The following is a 27,394-nucleotide window of genomic DNA, read 5'->3' as shown; positions in this document are numbered from 1 at the left end:
AGAGAAATTGTTTTTCTCTCCAAAGTCATCTCTAAGATTCTGGAACAAAGCACTGGGCTGAAAACACTGCTCACCTCTTATCATTTTAATGAATGTTTCCAGAATGTCATAATAAAAAGCACTTAATGGTTTTATTCTTAATGTTGCAGAGGACTCCTGCAGTTTGAGAATGTGTCCTACGGAATCGAGCCCCTGGAGTCTACAGCTTCATCTCAACATATTGTTTATAAACTAGGGAACGAGGAGAAGGAATTGATATTTAGCAAAAACAGCAGAAATGTAGAGATGCCAACGAACTACGGCATTTTAATCAACAAAAAGGTGCATGTTGTGCATTTCATTACTTCCAAGGCACTTATAAGTTCTAATTCACTTAAAAAAGTATGATGTGGTGAGACCATTTCTTATGGCTTTGTTAAATTAATGCAGGACAGAGAGGACACAGAGGTGCACACTGTACTACCATGTACTCTTGTACAAGTGTGGTTATTTATGTTATCATGGCCTGGGTCACAACCCCACTTCTCCTTCAGACCTATACTTACAAAGAACAACTGTGTCTTTCTTTGGGGTGTGCCCTGAATAATCTTATCTAGGCATGCCTGACAGTTCTGTTGGGGCATCTCAATAATATGGTGGAAAAGAATTGATGTCTCCCTCTGACCTTCACGACAAGGAACATACTCTGTCTTTCCAGGTCTGAGTCTTGGGAGAAGGAGATGTGCTATGTTTACCCAGTGTATGAAGTGTCCCCTCCTAACCTCTTCGGACTGATTTTGGTTTGTCAGCTATTAGGATAGCCATGCCTATGTGTTTCTTAGTTCCATTTGCATGAAATATATTTTTTTCTATCCTTTTTACCTTAAGGTGATATCTTAGAAGCAAAAAGATAGATCCTGTTTTCTAATCCGATCTATTAGTCTGTGTCTTTTTTATTGGGGGAATGGAGACCGTTAACATTTAGAATTATTCCTGAAGGGGTGGATTAATTACTGTCACTTGGTTGATGGTTTTAAGTGGGGGGTAGTTCCTGGGATTGTGTGATGCTCCTTGGCAAGCAACCACAGGGCTTTGGGATAACCTGAATTGTAGAAGGCTGGGAATGTGGAAGCAGGTAGCGACATCAATCCAGGGGCCATGTGGGAGCAGCTGGAGAGTCCCTGTGTGAAAAGGGGTTATGATACGGCCGGTACAAAAGGGAAGGAAAGGGCCAGAGTTCTTGTGTTTTGAGACTTGCTGTGTTTGGGTGTATCCATAATGTTTACTCAGGTTACTTGTGGCACCTTCTTGGATTTCATGCTTGTTTGCACAGAGCTCCAAGGTTTGCTAGGGCAGAAAACTTAGCAGCATTTTGAGGAATTTTCTAGCTTGTGTTGGCTAGTTTTGGGCCCATGTGTGACCTTCTAGATTTTCTAGTATGGATGCTTGAGACTTTTCAAAGCTTTTTTCCCCATTCTTATCGTAACACTCTCCTTATGTAACTCTTGTTCATGTTGTCCCACAGCCCGCCTTCTGTCTCTTGCTCACGACAGCAGCTGCTGTATTTACTTTGGGATGTTTTTACAAATGTCTTCCACAAAGTCTACTCCATGAAAGTTCCAATAAGGAGGAATGGAATAGCTCTTTGTGCAAGCCCTTTGGGAAGGTGGGGGGGGGGAGGGGCATAGCTGTAATTCACTGAGAACAATTTGGCATTGCCATCCCTTGGTACCACTAAGCCACGCAGAGAACATGAACCACCACTCCCACTGATGCCAGTGAGCTGGGTTTCCATGGTGGGCTTTCACTGAAAGTTGGTAGCTGTTTTTGTTTCCTGTTTTTCACTAAAGCAATGGATTGCCTTATTCCCTAAAAGTATCTTCCTGTGTCTCTTGCTGTATGCTGGGCTGGCAGGCTATGCACAAGCTGGTACTCTAAGGGCACACGTGACAGCCAGAGGCAACCTGGGCTGAGCTGGCACCACAGTATTTCCCATTCAGTTACTGACCAGCAGCTCTGATGAGGAGCCAGGGGAAGCAGACTTGCCTCTTTCGAGATGTTACAGTCACATGCTACAGAAAGGAATGAAACACAACCCTAGTTTCTTGGTCTTCAACATCTTTACAATCTTGAAATTAGTTTAATCCATTCTGGCATTCAGATCAAATAGACGGTTGAAAAAAGCACATGGGTACTTCATTCCAATTTTAGTATAGGAGGAGTTGAGAAGTCAGAAGCTGTTGATTAATGGGTGACTGCATAATCAATGTTCTCCTTACTAAATTCCATGCTTTAACACCCAAGCACTATATAGCAGCTTGTCCAACTGTACGACCCCACTAGTGCTTGCCCTGAGTGTTCCCCTAATAGCTTTAACAAAGAATTCCAAGTAACTACATTATGAAAACTTAAATGTTTATGTGCTTTTGTTTCTTTCTAGCCAAAGTCACCTTTAAAAACCTCGTTTCCCCTCTATCTAGAGATGACTATTGTGGTGGACAAAGCTTTGGTATGTGTCTTTGCTTTTCATTTATATATTTGGTGTGGGACTGGAGAGTTGACTTCAAGTCAACTTAGCAATTAAGAACACTTACTTGCTCCTCTCCCAGAGGTCCCAGGTTCGAGTTCCAGCATCTGTGTGATGACTCGCCACCCTCTGTAACTGTAGTTCCAGAGGATCCAGTGCCTTCTTCCGACCTCTGAGGGCACAAGGCATGCATATGGTGTATAAGCATCCATGCAGGCAAAACACTAAGATACAGTAAAATTAATAATAATAATGATAGCAATCATCTAAAAACATTTTAAAAGAGTTTCAAAATGTTGACACACTTTGGTGTCCTTTTTAAATATTCTGTGTGAATATGTGATGGCCCAGGTTAGAGGGAACTGGAACATTCCCGTCTTCTCACTTCCCGTCAGAGATAGTGCAGTATCAACAGTTTGCTAACTGAAAACCGAATAGTCAAGATCACCTTATTAAGAGACAATTCCTGCAAGCCTGAAGTCCTATAATGTTTGACTGGCAGCAGTGGCTGGCACACCTGCGTGTGCTGCAGTAAAACACAGAAGTGGTGCTGCTCTTCCCCCACTCTGTTGTTTCCTAATAGGAAGCTGTCTCTAGATTCTTGACTCCTGTCTTAGTTAGGGTGTTACTGCTGTGAACAGACACCATGACCAAGGCAAACTCTTCTAAGGACAACATTTAATTGGGGCCGGCTTACAGGTTCAGAGGTTCAGTCCATTATCGTCAAGGTGGGAGCATGGCAGCATCCAGGCAGCCGTGGTGCAGGAGGAGCTGAGAGTTCTACATCTTCATCAGAAGGCTGCTAGCAGAATACTGACTTCCAGGCAGCTAGAGTGAGGGTCTTAAAGCCACACCCACAGTGACACACCTACTCCAACAGAACCACACATCCTAATAGTGCCACTCCCTGGGCCAAGCATATTCAACTCCCATAAACAAAAAATTATATGGCTTTTAGGATATATGTATTTTCCAGGTTTTGGTCTGATGGTCCATTTTTGATTATCACGCTGTGGAATATCACAGAGAATACAGAAAATACATGTTAGCAGTTCCAGTCTTAACATGGTAGATCTTGCTAGGAATCCAGAATTGAAGCAGAGGTAAGAAGATTTGAGGGAGAACAGATTAATAGTTGATTTATTAGACTTCTGGGAAAGGCCAGAGGATGTGTTTAAAATCATGGGACCTACAAGATGTCATTTGGGTCAATCCATAGTCAACATGTATGTGTGTGTATGTGTTTTTGTGAATGTGAGTGTATGTGTACAAATATGTTCTGTAATAGTATCCCATTGAGAATTGTGTATCCTATTTGAAATACTGAATTCTATATCATCATCAAACTTCAGATAGTAGATATAAGTACTCAAACCATCATACAAAAATAGTATTTTAAATTATTAAATTTAATTAATTTATACAATTAATTTATTTAATTAATTTATAAAATTATTTCTGTCTTTTAGTATGATTACTTGGGCTCTGACAGCATGATTGTAACAAATAAAATCATTGAAATTATCAATCTTATAAATTCAGTAAGTATTTCCCTTTTTATACCAGAATTTTTTTTTCATTTTGAAATGATCTTTCGTACTAACTTGATGTGACATTTCTGAATAATTAAGCCATGCATATAAACAGAGTATGGATTTGTGAAAAATTCAAGATATTTTCTGGCCTAGGGCATTATAAAATTAGAGAGATTAACTGTGTATATTGGTTTCTTCTGTTCTAGGTGTTTGCCCAACTCAAGGTTACTGTTGTGTTGTCCTCATTGGAGTTGTGGTCAGATAAGAATAAGATTCCGACAGTTGGTGAAGCAGATGAATTATTGCGTAGCTTTTTAGAATGGAAGCAGTCCTATCTTACCCTAAGACCTCATGATGTTGCGTATCTGTTCATGTAAGAATGTTTGATACTGTATAAAGAAAACCAAAAATGCGTGCTAGAGCTTAATCCAGGGAGCTGTTATTCATTTCTGATCATGTACGTGCTTTATTTGTGCTTTCCAACTGTCAGGCGGCAAAAAGGTGTGAATGACATTTGTTTCTAAGCGTATTATTCTTTCATTATACAATGGACTGAAATTTACAGAGCTCCATCCATTTTCTGACTCTCGAGAGCCTGTGCGATGTCACAGCAGAGTCCGATGTTTCTTTAACCCTGAGACAGAGTCAGGATTCATCCAGTAAAGTTTATATGTTGATTATACGGTTGGCCAGTGTGAAGTTGTTCACGAGTATTTATCTGAATCGATATTCTCTATTATTTTTAAAACGTATAAAGATGATAAATGGCAGCTATATATAAGAATTGCTAGCAATATACCACGGATGTCTTCATATGTAAGTATTTATCTCCAAATATATGCAACTCAACTAATTTTGATATAATATAAAGAGGGATACAATCTGATTTTCTGTCATATAGATAGACCAGCACTGTGTCACAATTTGCTCTGTAAACAGCCTTGTATAGAGTTCCTACATGGCTTTAAGTAATTTAATTGATTCATTTGGAAGGACTGATATATGTTCAGTGTCATGTACATTTTTATTATGTAGAACATTCCATTCAATGAGTATGGCTACATCTCTCCATTTTTCAAATAATTCTTCTAGTCTCCTGAAAAACTTTTATGTTTTTTTTTTTTTTTTTTTTTTTTTACTGGAGTTCTTCCATAACTCTGGTATTTATTGCTAGGTCTATTAATTTTTGCTAATGTTAATATTTTAATGCTCTAATGTATGTTGTAGATATACAGAAATGCAGTTAATGTCTATATGTACTGCCTTTGTTATTGCTGGGAAGAGACACTATGATCCAGGCAATCCATACAAATGAAAGCATTTAATTGGGTCTGGCTTACAATTTTAGAGGTTCAGTCCATCATTGGGGGGAAGTTTGGAAGAATCCAGGCAGACTGGAGAAGTAGCTGAGAGCTACACCGTGACCTGCAGGCCACAAAGGGGATGGAGAGACAGAGAGACAGAGACAGATAGAGACAGAGAGAGACAGAGACAGAGAGAGACAGAGAGAGAGACAAAGAGAGAGACAGAGAGAGACAGAGAGAGACAGAGAGAGACAGAGACAGAGAGAATGAGACTGGACCTGGCTTGAGTTTTGGAAACCTCGAAGCCCACCTGCGATGACACACTTCCTCCAACAAGACAACACCTCCTAATCCTTATAATCTCTTCAATAGTTCCACTCCCTGGTGACTAAACATTCAAATATATGAGTTGACGAGGGGCCATTCTCATTGAAACCACCACAAGTATGAGATTATTACTGTTTTTTGTTATTGGCTTTTTGAAAGATTTTTGAAATTATAATTACCTAAATTCATTTTTTTACATGCACAGATTTTACTTTTCTCCTCCTCCTCCTCCTCCTCCTCCTCTTTTTCCTCCTCTTCCTCTTTTTCCTCCTCCTCCACTTTTTCCTCCTCCTCCTCCTCCTCCTCTTCCTCCTCCTCCTCCTTTTTTTTTTTTTTTCACAAGTTTTCACCTTACAGATACAGGCATAGAGGATGATTTCCAGGTACTCCCTCACCGTACCTCTTCAGTTCCATTACTGTTGTTAACATTTCGTGTTGGGTGGTACTTTTTATAATTTTTGAAACAATAGTGATTCATTATTAACTGAAGTGCATGGCTTACATTATGGATTGTCCTCTGTGTTGATTGAACTCATTATTAATAATTAGTAACTCATTATTAATAATTAGTTAATAATAAGATGTCCTAATTCTTTCACACTGATTTATTGACTTATGTGTACATGTGTGTATGTGTACATGTGTGTATGTGTACGTGTATGCCACAGGGTGCATGAGAAGGACAGTGGTTAATTTTCAGAAGTCGTTTCTTTCCTTCTGTCATGTAGATTCCTGGGAGCTCAGGTGGTCATGTATGAAGCAAGTGACTTTATCCACTGAGCCATCTCATGGTCCTTGTGTTTTCTGATTTTTTTTTTTTTTTGGATATAAAATCGTGTCATTTGGGTGCTACAAGTTTTACTTCTTTTAATGAGCTTACTCTGTCCTAAGATTGTAATGAGCAAAAATCAAAGTAATCTTATGTTATTCTTGATCCAAAAGTAAAAGACTTGACTTCCTAAGATTAGAAACCATATTCACGATGAAGTTAGTGTAAAAGCCATTTAGCCTTCCATTTTAAAAGTAAGTTTTAAAAATCATGACTACATGTCAACTTTTACCAAATGGCTTTTCTTTGGGATCTTTCAATGATTTTTTGATTTCCAGACTACTGATGGTATCTTGGGTGGCCAGGTTGGGTTTGTTAATGTTTGCTTGCGACTTTTTGTTTTCTGCATGTACATTTTTTTCAAACATTTATCTTTGTTTTTAAAATGATGGAACTTTTCAACTAGCATTTACTTTTTTTTTGTTTTCTAGGTAGTATTTTTTTTTGAGTTCATAATTTTCAGATTATCTTTATAATCATAACTAGCTAGTTAAAGCAAAACATCATTGAGGATAATTTATCTGTTTCTCAGTGATAGTGTCTGGAATTTGGCTATAAATAATGGGTTAATCACAGTCATGTTTCATAGTAGGCTCTCGCTTTGCATACGACCTCTTAAGATATGTGTTTATGACAAATCTATGAACTATCTACTTTTACTAAAGACTTCAGAGTCCCCTCCTCTAACCATGTGCCCTACACTCTCTCTTCAACTGTCCTCCTACAGGGAGGGAAGTAATTTCATTCTGAATTCCCCCAGGGCAGCAGCTTTCCTTCCTCACTCTGTCTTCATCCCCCATCTGTTATTAGACCCCAATATGGCCCATCTTGCTAGCCAGATTGTTTATGGGGTGCCCTACCTTTGCATTCCATGAGTTGGAGTTAGAGGCTGGCCATCATGCTCTCTGGCATTTATGTGGAGACTAAATTTTATCCTCTCTCTTTGAGTCTGAGAGCTTCTATCCTTTTCCTTCTTCTTAGACCTGTAGATCATAGCAGCTGCCCAGGTGTTCTATCTTCTAGGATTTAGTGTTCTGTGGTAACTTCTGAGTGCTAAGATATTCTAGTCTTGTTTTCTCTGCTCTTCTCAGTGACCCTGTCAATTATTTTCTTTTGTGGTTCTAGGTCTATCCATTTGTATGGTGCTCTTGCTTCTTAGTTTCATTTAGTTCTACTCTGTTTTTGTTTGTTTGTTTGTTTGTTTGTTATTTATTTCCTTCTGCTAAGTCTGGGTTTCATTATTTTTTCTAGTTCTTTGAAGTACAATGTTAGGCGATTGTTCGGAGATTTTTAAATTTTATTTTATGTGCCTGTAACTACCCTGCTTTTTATTCCATTTACATAGAATGCCTTATAGCGCTCCTTTGTTTTCAGTCTGTATTCCTGGAGGTAAAGTGAGATTCTTATGAGTATCATAGAGTTGGGTGCTGTATTTTAATCCAGTCAATCACTGACTTAATTTTGAGAATTTGATCCATTTACATTTAAAGCAATTGCCAGTGAATAAAGCCTAACTTTGTGAGTAAGTAGTTTTTCTCTAATTATGTGCTGCTGTGATCCCTTGCTTACCTTTTCAGTTTGTATGTTAAACATTTTTGCTTTGTGGTTACCGTAATGCCTTTAAAGTTCATCTTTTGGTTATAGCAAGCAGTTTTGAAATAACGGCTATTTAGCATCGAGGAAAAAGTAGAAGAATAACAGGAAAATAGAGAAAACTCCTTGGCACTTGCACTATTTCTCACCCATTTCTAACCTTTAATTCCCCCTTTACTCTTCCCAAGTTGTCTAGCTCTTGATATATTATACTCTTCAAGTTGTGTGTGACAGGTTTACGTTCCGTGTTTATGGTAGCATAGAACTTTGAATTAACTGGATGCTTACTTTTTTTATATTGATTATTTTATTTATTTACATTTCAAATGTTGTCTCCTTTCCCAGTCTCCTCTCTGCAAACCTCCTCCCCCTCTCCCTCCCCTTTGCCTCTAAGAGGATACTCCCCACCCTTCCGACTCCTGCTTCACCCCTCTAGCATTCCCCTTAGCTGAGGCAACAAGCCGCCACAGGATCAAGGGCCTCCCCTCCCACTGATGGCAGATAAGGCAATCTTCTGCTACATATGTAGTGGGAGCCATGTGTGCGGGGCGCACGTGAAGTGGTCTCGCCGGCAAAAAACATACACACACGCGCGCACACACACACATCACACACACGCCAGAATCCTTCCGTATGAACACGTTTATTTCCCCAAAACCAAGATGGTGGAAGAAGACGAGAAGGCGTGGGAAAGCACTGCCTATATACCCCAGAGCGGGGTATTCACCCCCTGATTGGCTGCTTACTCGTAGCGCGCCAAACGCCGTGGGATGGGCTTAGTTTTGGCGGGCTTACCATGGCACATGCGCAGTTTACTTGGTACTAGGAAGAATTACGGGCGACAGCGCCACCTAGCGATGGCGGACTTTGTCAGCTCTCGTGGCGGCTCCCAACAGCCATGGGTCCACCCATGTGTACTCTTTGGTTGGTTGTTTAGTCCCTGGGGGCTCCGAGGGGTCTGGTTAGTTAATATTGTTGTTCTTCCTATAGGGTTGTAGTTCCTGTCAGCTCCTTCAGTCCTTCCCTATCTCTTTTACTGAGGTCCCTGGGCTCAGTCCAATGGTTGGCTGTGAATGTCTGCATCTGTTTTAATCAGGTGCTGGCAGAGCCTCTCAGAGGACAGCCCTGCTGGACTCTTGTCTGCAAGTAGTTCTTGGCATCAGCAATAGTGTCTGTGGATGAGATGGATCTCAAGGTGGGGCAGTTTCTGGATGGTTTCTCCTTCAGTCTCTGCTCCATTTTTTTTTTTGGGGGGGGGTCCCTGCGTTTCCTTTAGATAGGAACAATTCTGTGTTAAAATATTTGAGATGGGTGTGTGACCCCTTCCCTCAACTCAGGGCCATACCTATCTAGTAGGGGTGGCCTCTTCAGGTTCTATCTACCCTACCCTCTGTTGGGTAATTTGTATTTCGGCTGGTATCATCATTGGGTCCTGGGAGCCTCTCCCATCCCTGAGACTTTCTAGTGGTTCCCCTGTTCCCCACCCCACACTGCTACATATTTCTATTTATTCTTCTGTCTCTCTGGACTTCTCTCCTGTCTCTTCCCATACCTGAACCTGACCTCCTACTCCCCCCCTTTTTTCCTAGATGCTTACTCTTATCTCTGAGTTATATACATGTTGATGTTTCCTTCTTACTCACTTAGCATCTTCCTCATTTAGCTTGAAACATTCCCTTTAGCATTTCTTATAGGGTATGCTTTGTTAGTAAACTCCCCCAGCTTTTATGTGCCCAGGGATGTCTTTACATTTTATCTCTATAGCATAACTTTGCCAGGTATAGTATTTTTGATTCACAGGTCTCTCCTCCAGCACTGTGGATATGTGATGTCACCCTGTCTTAGCTTGTAAGGCTTCTTTCTGCTTGATAAATTACCTGTCAGTAGAAAGGGAGTCTTCATTTCTTGCTGTTTTGAGAATCATCTCTTAGTCTTTAAAAGCCATCGTTCTGTATCTTAGGAAAGGATTAGTTGTATGAATCTGACTGATAACTTGTGACTTCCAGTTTACTTAGATTTTTTTTGTGGTCTCAGTTTGGAATTTAAAATTTTTTTTTTTAAATCATTACCTCTTTGAATAAGCTTTTACCCTCTTGGAATTCTCAAGACCCCTTGAGCCCCATTATTCATAATACTTATACTTTCAATGCCATCAAAAATTTCCTTAATTCCCTTCATTCTTTTCCTTTTGTTCTCTTCAATGCATTTTTAAAATAGCCCGGTATTGAGAACATTTCTTTTTCTTTTTTTTTTAAGATTTTTTTCCTAAGTTTTCTTCATTGTTTTTTGCTTGTTCTTTCTGCTCTGACTTTATTTCTTCTATTTGATCTGTTCTGCAATGGATATATTCTCTTGTGCTTTGATTTATTATAATTTATAATTTTGAGAATTTTCATTTGATTTTAGAAAATGTCTCTTAAGAATCTCTGGCAGCTGGAGAAGAAGGAGGAGGGGTAAGGGGATGGGGGGTTCCCGGGTGGGTGGGGGATGGGGTAAGGGGATAACATATGAAATGTAAATAAAATATCCAATAAAAAAAAAAAGAATCTCTGCCAGCATACTGACTTGTTTTGGAATTTTATGAGATTTCCTTGAGAGAGCTACTTTAAATTATTTGAGAGCCTATACAGCTGAGATACTTTGTTCTGGCCATTAGGTGAGACTATGGTTCCTTGAAAAGTCTCAAAATGTGTTAATGATGATAGATTTTAAAAAACTTGTGTTTCTACCCATCTTTCTGACCTGAGTTGTTGATGCCTGCCCTTCCAGCAGCTCTGAGAAGGCTACCTCCTTATTATTTCTGAATGTTTGTCCATGGCTGTTATCTCCTCTCCAGGTGTTGGTCTATGCCCAGGGCTTTTCTGGTCTGCAGTTGGTGCATTGCTTCCTTCTTTGTCTCAATTGAAGCTGTTTATTACTGCTTTGGGGCAGGAGCAGGAGCTGTCTCTGACTAGGACTCTGTTGACACCATTCCTCTGAGGAGTAATAAGATGCTACTTATTGATCCCTAGGTGCTAACCCATGAAGAGTGGTCTTACTCTTATTGTACTGAGAGTCATGGCACTGCCCTGTGGCTTTATGCCTATGACATGGAGAGCAAATGAAGTGCCATGTAGGAGATCAAAAAGTCCCAGTCTTAAATGGTGTCAGCTGACCTAAGGGACGGATCTGTTTACTACCCAGTGGGCTCTTGACTTGCCCTCTGTGGTACTGCATCTGAGAAGTAGGAAAAGACAGTGACTAAAGTTGTCATGTTAAAGGTGCATAATACAAGAGTCGAAGCCACTGTGGAAAAGAAGATAATAGATGATAAGCCATCGCAAAAGCAATAAGATAGGGACATAGAGATGTCCTCAATCCAAATGTTAAATAAACAAAGAGTCAGATGACAGATTTAAGTCACTCCCATTAGTCACATTATATTTGATTTAAATAGAAGAATTTGAAGCCAGAGACTGTAGTATATCAGTTACTTTTCTAGTGCTGTACTAAAACACCATGACCAAGGCAACTTGGAAGTATTTAATTGGGCTTATGGTTCTAGTGGGTTAGAGACCATGATGGCAAAGGGAAGGCATGGCAGCAGGAACAGCAGAGAGCTTACATCTCAAACTTTGAGCAGGAGGCAGAGGGCACTCTGCAAATGGGTTGATCTGAGTCTTTTGACACCTCAAAGCTCCCTGCACCCCAGTAACATGCATTTTTGGCAAGGCCATACCTTCTAGTCCTAATGCCCAAACAGCCACCAAATAAGGACCCACCCAGTATTTGAGTGCCTGTGACTTATGGGGAGCGTCTCATACAGGCCACCTCATGTAGTATCAAATTGAAAAAGTAAGAGCTTGTTGTGGTCCATGTGTATAAAACATAGTTTTAGAGAAAGCAAAATGATGAAAACCATGTGCTTTAGTAATAAGAAGCTGGGCCAGCTATGCTACCAGGTGAAGAACCCAGGGAAAAGAATTTTACTAAGGCCCACGTCAAATAATAATGAAAGGTGATTACCCTGTATGCATGGGCATTTACAACACTAATTACAGAGCCTTACAATACACAGAGTTAAAACTCACAACAAAGAAGAGAAAACTAAGTTAAAATTTGCTGCATATTTTAAACGTGACTATTAACTAACTTGAACTAATTGACATTTATAGAGCATTACACATACTTGAGCAAAATATGTGTGCAAAATGAACATGCAAAAATGAACATTTTGGATATAACAAATATCCAAACATTGAAAAAATCCCACTATTAATATATATTCTTTAACCACAGAATTAGTTTAAAAGCAGAGTAAGAGATTATTTTTAAATTTCTTCTAATGTTTGGAATGAAAACATATGCATTTAAATGATTTGTGACTCAGTGAACATTTTAAAAATTTGAAAGTATTCAGAGACAAACAATACATAAAACTCACATTAATACTTGTAGGAGCCGAGCAATGACTCAGGGTTCCTAGCACATACTGTTCCTGCAGAGATGGAACCATGCCCATATTGGTCTTTTCATTAAAACATTTAGGCACCCCTCTCCACCTCAGCAAGTTAAGCATAAACATTGAAGACAAAAGAGGTTAGCAAAAAATGCATAAAATTAATAAAATGAAAACAAGTATTCAAGATAAAAAACCATTGACAAATCTTTACCCAGATACATTATGAAAAGAGATTCTAACTCACTGGTGCCAGGAATGAGAGACTACAGATCCGTAGAGTGGGAAGCAAGCAAGTTTGAACCAAGATTCTGGCCCTTCAGTGGAAATCAACAAATTTCCCTGGAGCTGTGTGCTGCTCCACTGAGAAGGGACAGCTCAGCCTCTAGTCCCTTTGTGTCTAGGGGAGAACAGGACAAGAAATGGCCCATGCAAGTACAGAGCTCTTACCTCAAAGGGGACAAGAGATGGTTTATTCTGGAGCCAACTATGACTTGACCATGACCTGTGTACATAGATTCAGGTTACCCCAAACCCCAGGTTCTAATGTAACAATTTTGTGAAGTTTTACAGAACAAAGAAAGTCTTATATCAAGGCACCTTTTCAGACCTTGTTGGGCTCATCAGGTGGGCAGACTACAGCAGATGCGGATAACTTAGCTATTGGTCTTTGATGTGGACCAAGCCCATTGTTCTTTTTAGTAGGTGGAAGCTAGGGGTCTGTTTATACATGTTAGGCCATATGCAGAGCTAGGTAATAAATGGGGCTGAAATTGGCCCAGGACAGTTTGGCTCTGAACTTCTACCATTCTGGTCTCTATACCTAAGTATCCGTCAGACTTTGTAGTCATTGCTTCTATTGAGGACAGTCCTGTGTGTAAGAGGGAGCCACATATTATTCATTATTTACTTTACATCTCAATTACAGCTTCCTCTCCCTCCTCTACTTCCCAGTTTTTCCCTCCTTCCCCCACTTATCCCTGCTCCCTGTCTCCTCAGGAAAGGGGAGGCCTCCCACGGATATCAGCCAGCTTTGGCATATTGAGTTGTAGTAATATTACATGCATGTTATTCTATAGAGGCTAGACAAGACAACTAGGTTAAGGGAAAGGCATCCAAAGTCAGGCAATGTAGTCAGAGACAGCCCCTGTTCCCACTTTAGGAGTACCTCATGAAGACTCAGGTATACAACTGTTACATATGTGCAGACTGCCTAGGTCCATCCCATGCATGCTCTCTGGTTGGCAGTTTAGTCTCTATGGGCTGCTATGGGCCTAGGTTAGCTGATTCTGTAGGTGTCCTTGACCCCTCTGGCTCTTTCAATCCTTCCTCCCCACCTTCGACAGGATTCCCTAAGCTCTACCTAATGTTTGGCTGTCGGGGTCTGCCCCGGTTTCCATCAGTTTCTGATTAAAGTCTTTTAAATTATAGTTTTGCTAGGCTCCTATCTGTAAGTATAGCAGAACATCATAGGTTGTGTCAGGGATAGGTTCCCTCTCGCGGCATGAATCTCAAGCTGGGTCAGTCATTGGTTGGGCTTTCTCTCAAATTCTGTGCCACATATCTTGTAGGCAGGACAAATTATGGGTATGAGATTTTTCGGCTGGGTTAGTGTCCCAATTCCTACATTGTCTGGTTACAGGAGATGGCCAGTTCAGGCTCCATATCCCTCATTGCTAGGAGTCACTCTCGTAGATTCCTCAGTTTCAGTTGTCCTAGGTTTCTAGCTCATCCCAGACATGCCCCCAATCCAGTTGTCTCTCCCAGTATTCTCTCCCTCTGTCATTCTCCCACCTCACCCTTCTGTTCCCAGCCCCACCACTCCCCAACCCAGTCCTCTTCTCTGGACACATGGAACTTAGGAGCTAGCCTGGAGCAAGAAAAAGGTTGAGACATGCCCCAAACCCCCCAAATCTCATCCTAGGACCATTCTCTCCCTGGTCTCAACCTACATGCCCCTACTTCCCCCACCTTTGAGGACAGTGGGATAGTCTTTGCCCAGATTACAGGTTCAACTTCCTCTCTCCTGATAAGAACCTGCTCAGCAGGTTCTTGGAATTCCTCTTCATGTAAATGAAGAATCCTCAGCACCTCAGCCCCAGCCAATAAAGTACAACCACTCTGAAAATTCCTACCCACTCCCCAATATTATCTATACAGCCTTTGTTCACTGTGAATAAAGTTGAGCTGTCTCATTTAAGCTGTTTGGGGAAGTCACTCTGAGGTTCTCCCAGCCATCTGAACCCTGCCCCTTACCTCTGCTCCCCTCACCCTCCTGACAACCTCAGAGGAAGTTGAGGCTGACAGTTTTCTTCCACCCACCCCTCTGATGTCTAGTCTATTTTCCCTTCTCAGATTCAAGCATACACCCTTGGGCCCTCCTTGTTACTTAGCTTCTTTGGGTCAGTGATTGTAGCACAGTTGACCTGTACTTTGTGACTACTATCCACTTAAAAGTGAGAACATACCGTATCTGTCTTTCTGGGTCTGAGTTGTCTCACCCAGGATGGTCTCTTCTAGTTCCATTCAGTACTCCATTGTGTAAATGGACCACAGTTTCCTTATCCAATGTTTGGTCGAAGGACATCTAGATTGTTTCCAGTTTCTGCCTATTATGAATAAGGCTGCTATGAACATAGTTGAGCAAGTGTCCTTGTGGGATGGTGGAGCTCATTTTTTGGGTAGATGATAGGAGTAGTGTAGCTGGGTCTTTAGGTACACCTATTTCCAATTTTCTGAGAAACCACCAGATTGATTCCCAAAGTAGTTGTACAAGTTCGGACTTAAATCGGCCATGACAGAACGTTCCTCTTGCTCCACATCTTCACCAGCATGAGCTGTCATTTGAGCTTTTGATTTTACCCATTCTTATGGGTGTAAGATGGAACCTCATAGTTGTTTTGATTTGCATTTCCCTGATGAAGGACTTTGAACATTTCTTTAAGTGCTTCTCAGACATTTGAGATGTCTCTGCTGAGAATTCTTCTTCCACCAAGACTATAGCTCAAATCTATGATAGTTCCTTTCTATATCATTTTCAAAAATGTGAACAATATTTTCTTTTTAATAAGATTACGTTTTCAATGAAAAACCTGGGGAGTTCCATCTAAAGCTCAAGGAAGCATATATATGGTATCATAAGGTAACGTAAATACAGGTAAAACATTTGAATAATCCTATGCTTTGTTAACAAATGTGCATTAACCATGTGCCATAGATGGAAGTCACTGTAACAAGCACCTTGACACTGCTTTTACCAGAAAGCATTTACTGCTCACCTGAGGTCAGGAGGCATCCACAGTATGAGAAAGATTTGACTTTTGCCTGCACTGTTCGGCAGAGCCTGGCTGATGGCTGCCATCCAGGATGAAGGGACAATCTGGAGCAGCTCATGTCTCAGGCAGCAGGAGCCTTTTGATGAACTTGCAGAACCAGAACAGAGGCAAGGTTCAAGGAGATAGCATCCCGGTTAGACCTGTTTGTACGCATTTCCTCTTTTTGAAAGCTGTAAGATTTAAATTTAAAAGCTCATGTTAATACTCACAAAAAGAAAGCTCCATGACTAGGAGGCAGCTCAGACTGTCTCTCCAGTGACTTCACACCGATTATAAACACTCTCCATTGTCTCTTGGTTTACTAGATAGGAAACTGAGTTTAAGGAGTCAGGTGGTGAGGCCTTTACACTACGAACTGAAAGGAACTTGAGCTTAATTTAACAATTATAATTCACATAAACATTTACTTATAAATTAATTCGGTACCATGTAAAATTCGTACCTTTAAAGGTCTAAAGCAATAGTTTTCACCCTGTGAGCCATGACCCCTTTGGGGGTTGCATATCAGATAGCCTGCATATCGGATACTTATTTTATGACTAATAACAGTGGCAAAATTACAGTTCATGAAGTAGCAACGAAATAATTTTGTAGTAGTTGGGGGTCACCACAGCATGAAGAACTGTGTTAAAGGGTAGAAGCCTTAGGAAGGTTGAGAACCACGGCACTAAAACAGAGTAGAAAACTTGACTTTTAAAGGCGGGGAGCCTGACCTGATAGGTGACAAGGCTTCAAGCCTGCTGAGCAAGCACCAATAGCTTGGTTTTAAAATGACCTATTCTCCTTTGGTTTAAATTATAACATCTGGATGTTGAATGCTTGAATGTTTGTCAGGATTATTTATAAAGAATGCATAAAAAATTTAACAAAGACCTTTTTTGTGTATGTATATGTATTTGTATATATATAATTTACATCTATTGTAGTCTTAATAAGCATGCGATATTAAGAATATTCCTGGAAAAGAAATACATAGCAATTCATCTAATGAAGATTTTTAAGATATATCAATTAAAAGTATTTTGATTAACATTAGTAGTTTATGCTACCCATGACTATTAAATAACATTTGAAATAATTTTTCCTTTGAAATCTATTTTGGAAAGAATTCCTCATCAACATTTATGCAAATAACATTGAATTGTATAATTTAAAAAATTTCATCTTATCATTCCAAGGAATGTTGTTTTATTTAAACAAATACCAGTCTAAGATTTCATAAAACAATAGATTCAGATACTGTTTTAATAGATTATTAAGAAGTTTAGAGTACCCAAGATTATAAGGTGTTTATCAGGCTTTTAATGTATCTCTAGAACACTCACAAATATGCACCACTGCACTTTGAATGGGCATACCAAAAAACACATAATAAAAACAATTTCAGGGCTGGAGAGATGGCTCAGCGGTTAAAAGCACTGACTCTTCTTCCAGAAGTCCTGAGTTTAATTCCCGGCAACCACATGGTGGCTCACAACCATTTGTAATGGGTTCCGATGCCCTCTTCTGGTGTGTTTGAAGACAGCAACAGCGTACTCATATAAATAAATAAATAAATCTTAAAACAATCCTTTTCAGTGCACATAATGAATGAAAAGTCGAAGAGACCAAAGGTTTCGCTACTTAGTTCTACTTTGGACACAAAATAACACACGAGAGCAGTTGACATAGACACATATGACAATTACAGGAAGTCCTGGTGCAATAACACATGAGAACAGTTGACATAGACACATATGACAATTATAGGAAGTCCTGGTGCATCAAGTAAAAACAGCAAAGACCAAGCAGAAAGTTCATCTCCATCTCTTTAAGATGTGAGAAAGACTTAGTGACAAACCAATCAACTATTTTGTGTTGGCCATCTACTTCTGGGTATGGAGCCTTCTCTTAAAGAGCGGTTTGTGTACATAGTGAGACTCTGTTGGAGAGAACTACTTTGTGAGCAGTTATTGGAGATGGTGTCTGGATTAGGGATGGGAACTTGTGCATTGTACTTGTTTTCAGCTAGGACCCCTATCTGTATTAGATCTGTGTGGGACCTGTGCATGCTGCCATGGTCTCTGTGAGTTCATGTGAGCATTGATTCTGTTGTGTCTCGAAGGCTTCCTTTCCTCAGTGTCTTCCATCCCCTCTGGCTCTTACATCTTTTATCTCCTCTACAGCAGTTTACTGAGCCCCAAAGGGAAAACATTGATGGACACAGGGACATCCATTTTAGACCTGAAAGAGGAAGCAGTTTTTCTAAACTCATCCTGAGGCCAGCATTATTCTAACACAAAACTGGACTAGGGCACAACAGAAAACTAGAAGCTATGTAACCCGACTGTTGACAAAATTGAGAAAACCGTACCTCGAGGAAGGCATTCTCTTTAATAAATGGTACTTAGAAAACTGAGTGTCCATATCCACACACAGTAAAGAAATGAGCTGGCTCTATTGTACCGCACAGAAAACAAACGGGTAACATCAAAGATTTCAATGTAGTGCCGAAGAGGTGACTCGGCTGTTAAGGGAACTTAACAGGTTTTCTGGATGACTGGCTTCCATTGCTAGCACCCATGTCTGGTGGCCCCTGCACTCACAAGGGCATCCCCACCCTCAAATACACATACATATACACATACATGTAGTTAAAAATATTCTCTTAAAAGGACTTAAATATAATTGCAGAATGTGCTGGCTAGTTTTATGTCTGCTAGATACAAGCTAGAGTTATGAAGGGAGGGAACTTCTATTGAGAAAATGCCCCCATAGGCATTTTCTAAAGAAGTGGTATGGGAGGCTCCAGGCTATTCTGTGTGTGTGTGTGTGTGTGTGTGTGTGTGTGTGTGTGTGTGTGTGTTGCCATCCATGGACTGGTAGTCCTGGGTTCTGTAGGAAAGCAGACTGAACAAGCCAGGAAGAGCAAGGCAGTAAGCAGCATCCCTCTGTGGCTTCTGCGATGGCTCCTGCCTCCAGGGTTCCTGTCCTGTGTGAGTTCTTGCACTGTCTTCCTTCGATGATGAACAGTGATGTGGGAGTGCAAGCCGAATAAACACTTTCCTCCCCAGCTTGCTCTTGGTCACGGTGTTTGATCACAGAAATGGTAGTTCTAACTAAGACACTGAAACCATAAAAGAACAGCAGGAAGGATGAGGAAACTTGGACAGGAAGGATGTGCCAACTTGCCTAGGTAGGATTCTTTGTTTTTGATGAATGGCTGGAAGTAGGATGCAACTTAGTCGTGGTGCGCTTGCTTAGCAGCTATAAGGCTGGCAGTCTTCAACACTACATGAACTGACAGGGTGCCGTGCACCCGTATTCTCAGTACTTGAGAGATAGGGACAGCAGGGGTATTGGAAGTTCAGGATCATCCCTGGCTATAGAGAGAGAGTCCAAAGCCAGCCTGGGCTACATAAAACTCTGCCTCCAAAGCAAACCAACCACAGCCTTGAGAACCACAAACAAATGGGATTACATGAAACTAAAGAGCTTCTGTACAGCACAGGAAACGGTAAGAGCAGAAACATTTAAACGGCCAGTATCTCAGAATAACATGAGACCGTGAACTCGTGAACTCCCGGGGAAGGGTCCCAGGGTAAGAACATACAAAATATTTCTGAAAACTGGAGCTGTGTGTGTGCCAGTAAGAGACACAATCGAGAACACTCCCACCTAGAAAGTCCCTATTCCCCAGCCACCCTCCCAGCCTGTGGTTTTTGCCTTTATAAGCTTGTGTGACTTTATGTCTGGGGCTCGTCTCTCCTTTCCTCTTGCGAGAGGTACGAGACGAGTCCCAGCGCGTTGGTTCCTGAATAAAGCCTCTTGCCGTGTTGCATCAAGTTAGGTCATGGGGGAGAGCGCCGGTTCTGGGACATGAGCAGGGGGGTCTCCAGTCTCTTTGGGGGGTCTTACAAAACAATCAACAGGGTTAAAAGGCAGCCCTATAAGATTTGATAAAATCTCATAAATTACGCATCCAAAAATATATAGCAAATAAGCAAACCAATAAAAATGCTTTGGTTCACACACTGGGTGTGCAGACTTGTTTCCTTGGTCTCATCCTCTCTGATGAGAGATTCTAGCCTGCCTCAGGTTGGGCCAATGGAGGATCTTCTTCTAGATTGTAGCCAGGCCCGTGAGTGTGAAGATGGAGCAGGGGTGGGGTTGGTCCCTGTCTGCTCCTCTGTGAGTTCTGTACCTGTATGTTTTGTGATGGTCTTTGCCATCTTCCTGGCACCTCTAGGGCAGGACACCCTTGAGCATTTCGTGGGCAGCAAGTCTGGCATGATGAATTGCCCCAGTCTGTGCTCGTCTTAGGAAGTCTTTGGCTTCATTTCCGATGGTTAGGTTTTGGGGTGCAGCATAAGGTTAGGTTTTGGAGTACAGCATTATTGGTTGGTGTCTCGAGCAGGGACTCTTATCTATTATAAGCGAGGGGTTTGAATGCCCCTCGGGGAGAGAAGCGACAGGTCCTGCTCCACTCAGGGATCGTATACTGTATTTGACTGTGAGATCATCAGCTCCTCGAGAGGGAAGAGAGTACGCCAAGAGACAGAGAGTTTGTGGAATTCAGTTTTTTAATGATAATGTACAGCAAGCAAACACAAACACAAATGCTAAGGCTATTGCTACAACAAGATATTGTCACATTTCCTATAGGTTGCCTCTAACAATATGCACAATTAACACAAATAATAAGTTGCTAATTACCAAAGAAATAAGCATAGCAATAGACACATAATTCATTCATGGGTTATACGACCTGAGTCCTTATGTTGGTTTTGGGTTACAGGTCCGGAGTCCGGTAAGGTGGGGTCAGGCTGTGGCTTCCAGATAATTTGACCTCAAGGGTGTTGACCACGAAGAAGCTGGAGGCATTGGTCTCTCAGTTTGAAGTCGGGGCTTGGCCATGAAGTTGGAGGCATAGGTCTCTCAGTTAATTCTTTGATGACCGGGTGCTGAGGAGGCTTTGTCTGGAGGATCACGTTGGCTAGTCATGGCTACAAGTGTGAAGTGAAGTGCTCTGGACAGGCTCCTCTTTTATGTTGGATTTGGCCTTACTCCTGACGTACATGGCAGATAACCACTCGTGTCTGGTTATCTCAGCACAGCTTCATTTCCAGACTTGCCTTTACAAGTACCAGGCTAGACTCTACAAGTTTCCTATTACAAAATGGAGTTGGTCCTGTTTAAGGGCCTGCTCCTTACAGTTGGGAATTTATTATCTTTGATGACTCATTCTCTCTTGACCTGCTTGTAATATTTCTGATGAGAAGCTCGGCATTGTTGTGATAGATTCCTTTATATGTAAACTGACATTTTCTTCTGCCTTTAAAAACATTTCCCCCTCCGTCATCTCTCTCTGTCTCTCTTTGTCTCTCTCTCTCCCCCTCCCCCTCACCTTGTACTTTTGATAGCTTGACTTAATGTGTTTGCCACAGGATTGTACAATTTAAGAATCCTTTGAACTTCCTGGATCTGAGTGTCTCTATCTTGCTTGGCAAGGGAGCCCAGCCTTTTAAAATCCTGACACCACATGAATAACGGGCTTGCTGTGCACATGTGCACACCTGATGACCTGGGTTTGAGCCCAGCACCCATGTGAAAAACCAAATGAGGTGGCACTTGCAATCTCAGTACCAGGGAGGCAGGGACAGTACTGAGGAGGGCTTTCTGGTCAACCTGCCTCATCTAATCAGACAGCCCCAGGTCCCAATGAGAGACTTTGTCTCAAAACAACAACAACAAAGACAAACAAAAGATGGCCAGCTCCTGAAGGGTTGGCCTCTGGCTCCACACCCATCCATGTGTGTTCATTCTTTCATCTCACCAATAATCTCCCCACCCAATCTCAGGCTCTAAGCAAGGATTTTTGTTGTTGTTATGTTTTGTTGTTGTGCTGGGCTGTTGAACAAAAAGCTCCTCCTGGTTCACAGTTTTGACCACAGAGGTGAGAGGATATTCGCTTTACTTTTAGCTTGTATAAAGCCATGGTATTCTGCAAGACCTCTGCCACACCCTCACTGTTTTCTGGTACTTAGCCCCAGGCTAAGATAGCCGCTGCCCCCTTACCCCTTTCATTTTCCTGTGGGATTTTTTTTTTTTTTTGATTGAAATTCACAAAGTGCTTCCCCTCAGACACTTTGGGGATGTCACACCATGCATGGACTTCTGTGAGACCAGAGAGCGGGGGTCACTTAAGTCAAGCTCCCAGAGGACAGTGCTTTTATGATCCTTCTATCTCAAAACCAAGTGAAAGAAATGGCAGGCCAAGAAACAAAGTCATTCCCCCCCCCCCCCCAAGACACTGACACATCCTCTATGAGAAAGTGACATATTGTAATTCATGCAGTTTTTGTGGCTTGGGTGACCTGCAAGGACAGCAGAGGCACGGGCGCTTTGTGTGTTTTGTAGCTTACAATCATTCAGCCCAGTTTAGCTGAGAATCTTCCAAATTTCAAACAACTGGGGACATACATATTTAACCTCTGAGCTTCCACTTACTTCAGAGTAGGATCTTTCTGAATCAGAGCCTTAATTTTTCAAGATTGCCCACAGCTAGGCTGTTCACTAGGATTAATTACAAACATGTGTTTATGTATTTAGTTATAATGAGTACCCAAATTACGTAGGAGCAACGTATCCTGGGAAGATGTGTACTACCCACTACTCTGCAGGAATCACAATGGTACGTACTCACTCCACCCTTAAAAAGGACCAAAGATCTAGTTACTGAGATAATGGAGGGGTTACCCTGGTTACAAAGTCTGTTGGCCAGGCCTGGATGAGAACCCAGGATGGAGTAGGTGTCGGAGGACATAGGGGGAAAATCAGTGCAGAGACACAGTCAATGGGGTGGGGAGCAGCTACGGATCATTCAGCTTTTAGAAACTTTGATAGTCTTGAAGATTAGGAAAGTGGAGGGTTGCATGTAGAATGTCTGTAAGTATTTATATTAAGACATAATCCCTTTGTAATTAAGAGAGATAGACATAGAAATACTGCAATGGAAGAGAATAGAATTGAAAAATGGGAAATGGGTAGAGCTTGGCATTGATGGGACACGTCTATCTCGGTACCTTTCCCAAGATGAAGTCCAGTTTCTCAACCATTCAAGGAATCATGTTCACGATTATGAAGTGTTTGACACAATGTAAAAACAATGTTCCAATTTGGAAAAGCACTTTTATTATTCAACGGTGTCTCCTCTTTTGGTAGTATCCCAAGGACATGACCTTGGAGGCCTTTTCGGTTATTCTCACCCAGATGCTGGGGCTCAGTCTGGGAATATCATACGATGATCCTGCGAAATGCCACTGCTCAGAATCCATCTGCATCATGAATCCCAGGGCTATGTAAGTTCTTTCTTTATTTGTCAGTTTTGGTTCCTTTGTGTTACATGTAGTGTTTGCTTATAGCACAGGTGAAGTATAAGGAGAGATAGAGAGGGAGAAAAAGAGAGAAAGAGAGAGAGAGAGAGAAGGAGGGAGGGAGAAAGGGAGGGAGGGAGGGAGGGGGAGAGAGAGAGAGAGAGAGAGAGAGAGAGAGAGAGATTCTCTGAATCCTGTAATTTTATTGACGTTTTCTGCTGGGGTTCGTGGGGTCCTTTACCTACAGACTCTTGCCATCTTCAAAGAAGAATACTTTAATGTTTCCACTTGATATTTTCCTTTTCTACTTTTGTTTCTTTTTATCTTTATCTTTTCTTTTAAAAAATACTTTATTGTAAATGATGAATTGATGAATGTGTGTGTGTGTGACACAGGCACGCACGCACGCACGCACGCACGAGCACACATGGGGGCTGGAGGCCAGAGGACTTGGATCTCCGTGGAGGTGAATGACACACAGCTGTACGATTTCTGATTTGGGCTCTGGGACCCTAACTCGGGTTCTCATGCTCTCTTCACTCCTGAGCCACCCCTCTAGTCCCCTCTTCTTTTTGTTTTTGAGGCAGGGCCTCACTATGTAGCACTGGCTGGCCTGGAACTCACTGTATAGACCAGGCTAGCCCTAACTCACAGAGATCTGCCTGCTTCTGCCTTTAGAGTGCAGTGATTAAAGTCATGTGCCACCATATCCTGTTATTTACTTCTTTCTTGTTGCTCTGGCTAAGACTTCAAACATAGTGACTAAAAGCAGAAAAAAATGGGAACACTTGTTTCAGATTTGGCAAGAAAAGGTCTTGGTATTTTCCCATTTAGAAGGATGTTGGCTGTAGGTTTGCCTTCCATAGTCTTTATTATGGTGAGGTATGTTGCAACTGTTCCTAATTTCTTCAAGACATTTATCACATAAAGATGTTCTGCATTCATTGAAATGATCATGTGACTTCTGCCTACAATTCTATTTTTAAGGTAATTTGATATTTCTTGACATGCTTATGTTGAACCAATCTTGCATTCCTGGGATTAAACCAACTTAATTGTGACCCACTATCTTCTGAATATGTTCTTGAATTCGGTTTTCAAGTATTTTGTAGGGAAGTTTTGCATCTCTGTTTATTAGAGAAATTGTTCTGCCTGTTGTACCGTTATCCAGTTTTGGTCTGAGGGTAAGGTTGGTTTTATAGAACGAGTATGGAAGTGTTCCTTTTCTGTTTTGTGGAACCGTTTGAAATCTTGGTATTAGGAAATGTAGCAGGGAGTGTATTTGGTTCAGGGATTTTATTTATGGGGGAGACTTGATTACTCTCATTGTTACAGTTTTATATAGATTGTTAAATCTTTTGGTTTTACTTTTGCTAGATCATATGCATTTAGAAATTTATGTCTTTTAAATTTTCTGTGTTGATCTTCTGGTTTTATTGGAATCTGTTTCTATAATTCTCTTTTAGTTTTTAACTGTATTAATTTGATTTTTCTCTTTTGTCAGTTTAGATAAAAGCTTGCCAATCTTGTTAATGTTTTCAAAGAGCCAGTTGTGTGTTCCACTACTTTATTTTACTTTTATTTTAATTTAGTATTATTTTAGTTTTTTGTTTAAATTCTTCTCTGATCTTTATTACTTCTTGCTGTCTAGTGCATTTGCGTTTGGCTTCTTATTTTTCTAGAACATTGAGACACAATATTAGGTTATTTGAGAGCTCTTATTATTGATTTTACTGTAAGCACTTATAACACAGGCAGTCCTTTCAAGATGGATTCCAGGCTCCAGTGGGTTCTACTCTCGCTTTCATTTTACTTATTTACTTGTACTTTATTTTAAGTAACCAAATGTATTGTGGTGAATAAAATCACATGACCTTCCCAAGAATGATTACGAGCAATGAACACTTCTTTGGAGTATTTGCTGTCACCAATAGACAACACAAAGCTAACATACAGTATGGAATTACGCTTTGAGAGGTATACTGCTGATAACAGGATATGAATTCCTTTTTAGGCAATTTGCAGGTGTGAAGTCATTTAGCAATTGCAGTCTGAATGACTTTGAGCACTTTAAATCAAACGAGGGTGCCAAATGTCTGCAGAATAAGCCACAGATGCAAAGGTATCCAAGAGCAGTCTGTGGAGATGGCAGAGTGGAGGAAAACGAAACTTGTGACTGTGGCGGTGAAGAAGTAAGTGCACCATCTCGGGGAAACCTGTAACAGATTCATTGCTTTAGTTCTTCTTTTTATTATTATTCTTCTTCCTCCTCTTATATTCTTCCATTCTTCTTCTATTCTCTTCCCCTTCCCCATCCCCTTCCCCTCCCCTTCCCCCCCCCCTCCCCCCCCCCCTCCCCCCCCCCCCCCCCTCCTCAATTTTCATCTTGATTAGATTTATTCCTGTGTATTTCCTTGTAGGGTTGTATGTATGGGATTGATTTTGTGAGTTCTTCTACAGGTATCTGTTACTTGTGCATGGAAAAGGCAGTGACTGATGTATTATTTGCAGAAAACAAAGATTATCATATTAGGTGAATTAAGCTAGTCTCAGAAAGACAAATATAACACATTTTCTCACCTATGTCGTTCTTAGATACTATATAAGTACATAACCATGTATGTATATATTACATGAAAGAAAAAGTTAATCTGGAGAATAAAGGGGACTCATAGGGGAGAGGGAGAGTGAAGAAGGGGAGGGGGAGGGGAGGAGAGCTATGGAGGGGAATATGCTCACTGTATAATATATACTTCTGTGAGAACGGCCTTACATCACATTACAATATATACAGCGACTGTATATAATGACAAAAAGTTAGACATACTATAAATGTACTGAATTTTGTATTTGCACATTTACTTAACTTGTTTATCAGTTGTTTTTTTTCTTTTCCTAAATGTCTATAATCATATTTTTGTTTTGTTAAAATGCGAATTTTAACTTTTTTTCTTTCCTGTTTGGAAGTGTCTCTTATTATTTTGACTAAGACATCTGAAGAAAAGTGATGGAGTTGTCTTCTGGTAACGCACACTTCAAGGCATACCACATGGTTTTCCTACTCAGTGTGACTGGGGCTCTGGTTTTCTTTTTGAGGTACAGGTTATTCCTCTGTGTGGTGCTTTGTATATGCTTGGCCCAAGAAGTGGCACTATTAGGAGGTGTGGCCTTGTTAGAGTAGGCATGGCCCTGTTGGAGTAGGTGTGTCATTCTGGGTGTGGGCTATAAGACCCTCATCCTACCTGCCTGGATGTCAGTCTTCCACTAGCTGCCTTCAGATGAAGATGTAGAACTCTCAGCTCCTCCTGCCTCATGCCTTGCAGGATGCTGCCATGTTCCTGCCTTGATGACAATGGACTGAACCTCTGAACCTGTAAGCCAGACCCAATTAAATGTCCTTATAAGAGTTGCTTTGGTCATGTTGTTTGTTCACAGCAGTAAAACCATAACTAAGACACTCTATTTAATTTTTGATTTTTTTTTTTATTATGGAGTGATGTTGAACTTTGGGGGTATTTTGATTGGGATCCCATGGATCTAGTTGCTTTTGGAAGATGGTCATGTTCATAATATTAATTATATAGATAAATGAACAAAGGAGAATCCTTCTGTTTTCTGGCTTCCTAAATAACTTTCTTCAGAGATTTGAAAGTTTTCATTTTAGAGGCCTTTTGATTGCCTGGTTAGGTTTATTCAAAAGTCTTTTACTAGGAAGGCAATGGGTCTAGTGACAAACCATATACTGCCAGAGGAACATAGTAATAAAGTAACTCCTAAGTGTTCTCCTAAAGTAGATGAGAACAATCAGAGACCCACAGCCAGACAATATGCAGAGAGTATTAGACCATGGAACCCTCAGTCCTAAGTGGGACGTCTCCATCAAATCCCTCTCCTCAGTTCTCAGGGAGAAATGCCAAAGAGTGGGTGGAAAGATTGTAAAAGCCAGAAGCGATGATACCAAAGAAACCATGTCGCCATTGTACCTGTGTGCAGTGACCATGCAGTCTGGCCACCATTGTTGATCAAAGGGTTTTGTAGCTGAGTGAGTGTTAACCTTTTTCCTCTGGTTAGTGTGCTGAGAACCATGAATGCCAGTCAGTAGGGATGAAGGCACTAAGTAGTCACCAGCTCAACTTCTCTGTGTTCAGTGAGCTATTTAAGTGTTCTCTTCA

General features: G+C 41.0%; 1 protein-coding gene across 1 annotated transcript in view; it reads left to right on the top strand.

The window, feature by feature from the left end:
- The window catches only part of Adam32 (ADAM metallopeptidase domain 32), a 104,084-nt gene that overhangs the window by 24,684 nt on the left and 52,006 nt on the right, over positions 1-27,394 (top strand). Inside the window, exons 6-12 of the mRNA XM_028768144.1 lie at positions 150-321; positions 2,420-2,488; positions 3,976-4,047; positions 4,248-4,414; positions 22,459-22,540; positions 23,071-23,207; positions 25,237-25,414. Coding sequence (XP_028623977.1) covers positions 150-321; positions 2,420-2,488; positions 3,976-4,047; positions 4,248-4,414; positions 22,459-22,540; positions 23,071-23,207; positions 25,237-25,414 — 877 coding nt within the window. The remainder of the gene's footprint in view (positions 1-149; positions 322-2,419; positions 2,489-3,975; positions 4,048-4,247; positions 4,415-22,458; positions 22,541-23,070; positions 23,208-25,236; positions 25,415-27,394) is intronic.

This window comes from Grammomys surdaster, unplaced genomic scaffold, assembly GCF_004785775.1.
Source record: "Grammomys surdaster isolate TR1022 unplaced genomic scaffold, NIH_TR_1.0 185, whole genome shotgun sequence".
Lineage (NCBI taxonomy): Eukaryota > Metazoa > Chordata > Mammalia > Rodentia > Muridae > Grammomys > Grammomys surdaster.
The sequence above is the reverse complement of the archived record's forward strand: the minus strand, read 5'-3'. Positions and strand labels throughout refer to the sequence as shown.